The 5951-nt window shown below is 54.5% G+C and overlaps 1 protein-coding gene across 1 annotated transcript; it reads right to left on the bottom strand.

The window, feature by feature from the left end:
* Positions 1–2647: 2647 nt before the first annotated feature.
* SP9 (Sp9 transcription factor) lies at positions 2648–5480 on the bottom strand. The gene is made up of 2 exons (XM_036075795.2): positions 5332–5480; positions 2648–4332 (listed from the first exon to the last, which is right to left on the bottom strand). The coding sequence occupies exons 1-2, from the start codon at positions 5350–5352 to the stop codon at positions 2893–2895; spliced, it is 1461 nt and encodes a 486-aa protein (XP_035931688.1). The 5' UTR covers positions 5353–5480; the 3' UTR covers positions 2648–2892.
* Between the last annotated feature and the right edge of the window lie 471 nt (positions 5481–5951).

Here is a 5951-nt window from a genome sequence, read left to right as displayed (position 1 = left end):
TCAGGAAACCCCACCACACTCTCACCTCGGTGCCGCCGGCCCGCAGCCCCCAAACGCGCCGGGCACCCTCTCGGCCTCCAGCGCCACGGCCCAAAGCCCCCGGAGCGAACGCACCCCGGCCGGCTTCTCCGGAAGCCCGGGCCCGACCCAGGAGGCGCGCGGGCGGCTGGGGAGGGAGGTCCTGGTTACGAACTGTTGGAGCGGAGAGAGAAAATGGTCAAAGAGAAGAAAAACTCGAGGAAGAAGAGCGGGGGTAACCGAGGCTGTGGGGACCGCAAGAACGAGGAGAGGGAAGAAGACACCGAACCTCACGCTGCAAATGTCCCTCTGGGGACCTTAGCTCCATGTTTTATCGCTACTTTGCTACTTGGCTTTTCAGAGCAGAGTGTGCGAGAAAACATTTTGTTGGTTGTTAGTAACAATAATTTATTTTTTCATCCCTAAAAATCAAACCTGCATTCAAGTTCCCAAGATGGACAGTAAAAAAAAAATAAATTCCACTGGGGCTGAGTTTGCTTGTGTTTCCTATTGTGTGGGGAGCCTCTCAGAAATATTTTTATTCTGTAAATATGTACTTTATTTTCTAAATTAACATTTTCGAATTGCGAAATTATCTCATTTACCAATTTTCTTTTTCATCTCTCCCTCTCTTCTCCCTCTCTTTTAAACTGGGGCTGTTAAGTTGGTGGTCAGAAGACAAAGAGAGTGAAAATAATTTTCATTTCAATAATTGCCTTCTGGTCAATTTAACTGTGCCTTATTTTGAAAGAGACTGTCTAAATGAGATTCCTGTCCCAAATGTGTTCCCAGGCCTGATCCCAGCCTTTAATTATTCCTGAGTTTTTTTTCTTCAGAATAAGACGCCGCACTGAGTAATCACAAAGAAGTCAGAGAGCATCCTTGAACCTTTTCAGAAGCAGCGCCACTGATATTCAAATAACCTGCGAGGGCCATTTGACGGCGCGGGGACCTAGGCATTTCCAATTCACTATTTGCATAGATCAGCCGTCTTTGAAAAGGAAAGGAGCAGTTGTCTTCCATAACATTAAAAAGCCTAGTTATCAAATCAAGTGCTTAGTTTGGGGGCTTTTAAAACGTTTACATTTTATCTCAGGTTGCCCTTTACCGTTTGACATGCAAATTTGGTGCAGTTAATTTAGACAATTAAAAAGATCTTCAAGGGAGCTTTGTCACGGAGAATATTTGGAGTTTTCCCCGTGGACCAGCTGAGATAAAGTTGGCCAGAACAAATGATGTCTAGGAGATTAATTAGATATTTGATAAGACATGAATCCCTAATAAGGGAATACAAGGCACAGGGGGCTGCTGTGTGCTCTAAGTCAAAATTAATAACATTTAACAAGATTTTCATTTAGGCATGAAATGTCTTTTCCGGGGTATTGACTCTAGCGATTTATTCCCCTGAGTCGCTTCCCAACGTAGAGGGCTTGGGAGCTAAAAGACTTCTTTTAAAAAGCTTTTTCCTTTCACAGATTGTTTTTAAATCGCTTTTTAAAAACAAACAAACCCACTGGAGTTTTGTCCGACCCCTCCGGGAGGTGTAGGCACCTCCCCAGTTAAAGCTGCCAAGGATCTTTGCTTTATTTGAGGGGCTCCAGAGTTTTAGAATGTCACCTTCTGAGAGCTCTCTCATTAAGTAATACAACTACACGTTCTTATAACCCAATTTAATTTACGCTATTGATATACAAATAAATAATTTTGACTTCTCAAAAACGTATATGTATTATGGCTTTTATAACTCACATAAACCTTACATTAGCTAAAACTAACATTAAAGGAATTTTTTTCCCAACCAAAAAAAAAGCCGACCCACGTAAAGGTTATTGACAGGGGAACAGGATTTAAAAAAAGGAAGTGTATTGTTCAGAGTCCTTTAATAATACCAAAATGAAAATATGATGTCAAGATTTTCTTCATACAGATAAACGCATTTAATTTCTTTAGATGACCTTAACTTACGTGTTTGTGAGTGAAATGATAACTCAACATTTTAAATATCTTTTACATATATACTGACTTTCACAAAGTGCATCAGAAAATTAAAAAAAAAAAACTCCCTGAATTTCAGGAATTCACCAAAAAAAAAAAAAAACCTCTATTCCAATGAACATTTACAAGAAAATAAAAAAGAACACAATCTTTTGAACCCTATTTATACAGATGTTATGAAATACAGAGAAACTGTCACTAGACTTCCAGTTTAATTTCTCACCTTAAGCCTTTTTTGATGCTTCCTTTTTAGGAAAAAAAAAGTCTCATTGTAAGTAGATATCAAGCAGGACTTGGAGCATTTTATATATAATATAATCCACACAAAGGGTCTGTTTTTATAGGTCCCGTTTGTTTTCAAATGTTCTGACAGTCCTTTGCAGAGTGGTGGCTTGTTTTTTGAGAAAAGGAAAGAGAAGGGTAGTGGGGGTGGGCGGTGGGGGAGGAGGGAGCGTTTCTGTGTATTGCTCTTCGCTCGAGAAGTTTGTGCGAGTGTTGTGTGTGTGCGTGTGTGTGTGTGTGTGTACGCGCGCACGCGCGCGCTAATGTGCGTGCTTGTGGTTGTAGGTGTCCGGTGTGTGTGTGTGTGTGTGTGTGTGTGTGTCTGTGTGCAGTTTTTTGAAGTGTTGTTTGCGTCGGAGGATGGTTTGCTTTTGTTCCCGGACCACGCGTTCGATTCTCGTCTGGGCTGGGACAGCAGAGGGGAGCTCCTGGCGTGGCCGGCGAGCAGCGGCCGAGGAGCCGGGCGCTGCTACACTTGGCGCTGGCCCGGGGGCGTCACTGGAGCCCCCGCCCGTCCGTGCACCGCTCGCTGGCCCTCCGAACCTCTCGCTCGCTCTCGGTGTCTCTACTCGCTCGCTCGCACTTCTCGCCCGGCCTCTAAGAGTCGTTGGGGCCGGACGCGGCCTCCTTGCCTCCCGCCGAGGCCGCCGCGGCCGCCGCGGCCGCCGCCGCAGCCGCCGCCGCCGCCGCCGCCGCCCGGGCGGCACTGACGCTGGAGTCGTGCAGGATGAGGTCGGGGGACTCGGAGCGGGGCGTCTCCAGGTTGCTGGCGTCCGTGTCACTGTCGCTGCCCTTTTTGCCCCCGCCGCCCCCGTTGTGCGTCTTAATGTGTTTGCTCAGGTGGTCGCTGCGCATGAAGCGCTTGTTGCACACCGGACAGGCGAAGCGCTTCTCGCCCGTGTGAGTCCGCAGGTGCCGCTGCAGCTCGTCCGAGCGCGTGAAGCGCTTGCCGCAGAAGAGCCAGTTGCACACGAAGGGCCGCTCGCCCGTGTGCCAGCGCAGGTGTGCCTTCAGGTGCGACGTCTTGCCGTACACCTTGCCGCAGCCCGGGATGTGGCAGCTGTGCAGGCCCTTGCGCCGCAGGCTCGCTCCGGCCGGGCCCAGCCGCTCCGCCTCCTGGCAGTTGGGGCAGTCGCAGGTGGCGCGGCCGGAATAGCGGCGGGCGGAGCGCGCCGAGCTCCCCCCGGCGGCGGCGGCCGCGGCGCCCGAGATCATGGCGCTGGCAGCGGCGGCCGCCACGGCGGCGCTGGAGTCCGAGTAGGAGGGCAGCACCGGCTTGAAGCCGTCCTGAGCCAGCAGGTGCTGGCTGGTCGAGAGCAAGTGCGAGGCGGCGGCGGCCGAGGAACCGAGGCCCGTGGAGCTGAAGGCCGAGTGCGTGAGCGAGCTGAAGTCGGGGTTGTAGGTGCCGAGCTGCGAGTGCAGCGAGGCCTGGGGGGCGCCCGAGTGCAGCGAGCTCTGGAGCCCCCCAGCGGGGTTCTGCACCTCCAGCCACGAGCCCGGGCTGCTGTGCACGTCCCACCACGACGACGCCGCGCCGTTGGTCACCTCGCCCGCCGCCAGCGTCGAGTGGAAGCCCGACTTGTACCACGACTCGTACGGGTGCGCCATGCCCACGCGCGGGTACAGGCCGTCGGCCGCCGTCGTGTGCACCTTGGAGATGAAGGCCGACTGGCCGCCCGCCTCCTGCGGGGACACTCCGGCCGCCGCCGCCGCGGCCGCCGCCGAGTTGGAGAAGAGGCCGCCGTAGTCGCTGCTGAAAGCGGACGACGTGGGGGACGTGGAGGCCAGGCAGAAGGCGCTGTTGGCTGCGCCCGAGCCCCCCGCCAGGCCGCCCGAGCCGCGGCCACCGGTGGCCACGGCGAAGCCCGAGAGGCTGGAGCCGAGGTTGCAGCTGGACGAGGAGCGCTTCCAGGGGTGGAAGCCGCCCTTGGCGAAGGCGCTCGACTCCGGCAGCGTCGTCAGCGGGCTCGTGTTGCCGATCTTGTTGCAGGTCGCCGCCAGCATGGCCAACGGGGTCGTTCCGAAGCGCGGCTCTTCCTAGAGTGGGTGGGGTGAGGGAGGGAGCAAGGAGAAGGAGGGCAGGAAGAAGTGGGAGGAAGACACAAAGTGCACCCGTGAGCAGCCTCGTTTCCCCGCGGCTGGTCCCGGGGGGTCGTGGCTCCCGGGTTCGCGCCTCCTCCCCGCGCGCTCGCCAAGGATGCGCCGCTCCCAAGGGCGAGGGGCCCGGCGCTGGAAAGTTGCTCTTCGCTGGGGCTACAAATCAAAGATGTCTCAGTTCTCCCCGTCTCAGCCGCTGCAACCCCTACCCAGGGCCGGACTCGGGTTGCTTGCCTCCCGCTCGCCGTAAGCCCGCTCCTCTCACTGAGGCCCCCAAATAGCCCTTCGGAGTAAAGCACGGAAGTAAACACAACGACAACAAACACCGGGTGAGGGCGGAGGCGGCCGAAACAGCGGCTCGGGGGCGGGGGAAACTTGGGACACTGCTTCCAAGGGTGGCTACGACTTGACTCTTTATTTTTTTTAAATAGAAAAAGGTTGTTGTTAATGTTTACACTCCCCCCCAAAAAAACCCCTCGATTATGAAAACGAGAATCCGAGGAGAAGGGACCCAGCAATGGATTTCAAAGTCACAAGCGAACTGGGGAGCCACAGAAGTGTAAATGTTTGTTAACGTGACTACACGGACTGCAAAACGATTAAGGCTGTTTTCTGGAAACACCACTGTCGCGTAATTGCAACAATCCCCGGAGCAAGGGGGGATGGGGTATAAACCACCAGGGGAAGAAAAGAAACCTCTAGGTTTTCTTTAAAGCCACATTAAAAAGGACTTGCTTAACAAATCATTTTCTTACAAAGGCATCTCCTAGGTTTCAATAACTTGGAAAGAATCAGTCCCAGAAATGTGAAAAGTGCTAAAAGGAGCTGAAGCTGCAGTCCGGCAGCAACAGTTTCTCCGGAGCCGCGGACGCAGAGAAGCCATAACGAAAATTTACTGCAGTTAAAACAAGCAAATGCCTTGCCGCACTTCCGACTTACCCCGAGTATAGACGTGGCCATAGCAGGTCCCTGGGCTGCGCGGCGGGGCCGGGAGCGGGGCTGAGCCTGACGGCTGCTCCGGAAAGCTGCTCGGATCCCGCGCAGCTCCCGCGTCCCCGCGCTCGCGCCGAGCGGACTCCGGGCTCCCGCCGGCTAAACTCAGCCTAAGTGCGAGGAGCACCCGCTTTGAAGTGCCGCTGGCTGCGCCTCTCGCCCAATGAGGGCGCAGGCGGAGCAGACGGGAGCTGCCCCGCAGCCAATCAGACGCGCCGAGGGGCCCAAGCCAGGGCTCCCGGCGCGTGCCAGTCAAGGCGGCTAGCGAGGTGTTGGGGGGAGGGGGCGCGGGCTAGAGACTGAAGAAATTACAGTGCAATTAAAAATTTACACACACGCACCAAGCCAGGTTTAAGTAGCGCTGAGACCAAGCCACAAGGCCCCCGAACCACCCCGAGATGATGCAAGTTAGAACTGACAGTCCTACTCCACTCCCCACTTGTGGGAAAGAAGGCAAGAGGGGAGGGGGCGCCGAGGCGGAGGCCGCACCAGCAAGGCCTAAGTAAAGACGGAAATGTCAACGCTCACTTTGTGTATCTAGGCTCTCGCCTGCGGAGCACAACTTC

This window comes from Halichoerus grypus, chromosome 4 (genome assembly GCF_964656455.1).
Source record: "Halichoerus grypus chromosome 4, mHalGry1.hap1.1, whole genome shotgun sequence".
Taxonomy (NCBI): domain Eukaryota; kingdom Metazoa; phylum Chordata; class Mammalia; order Carnivora; family Phocidae; genus Halichoerus; species Halichoerus grypus.
The sequence above is the reverse complement of the archived record's forward strand: the minus strand, read 5'-3'. Positions and strand labels throughout refer to the sequence as shown.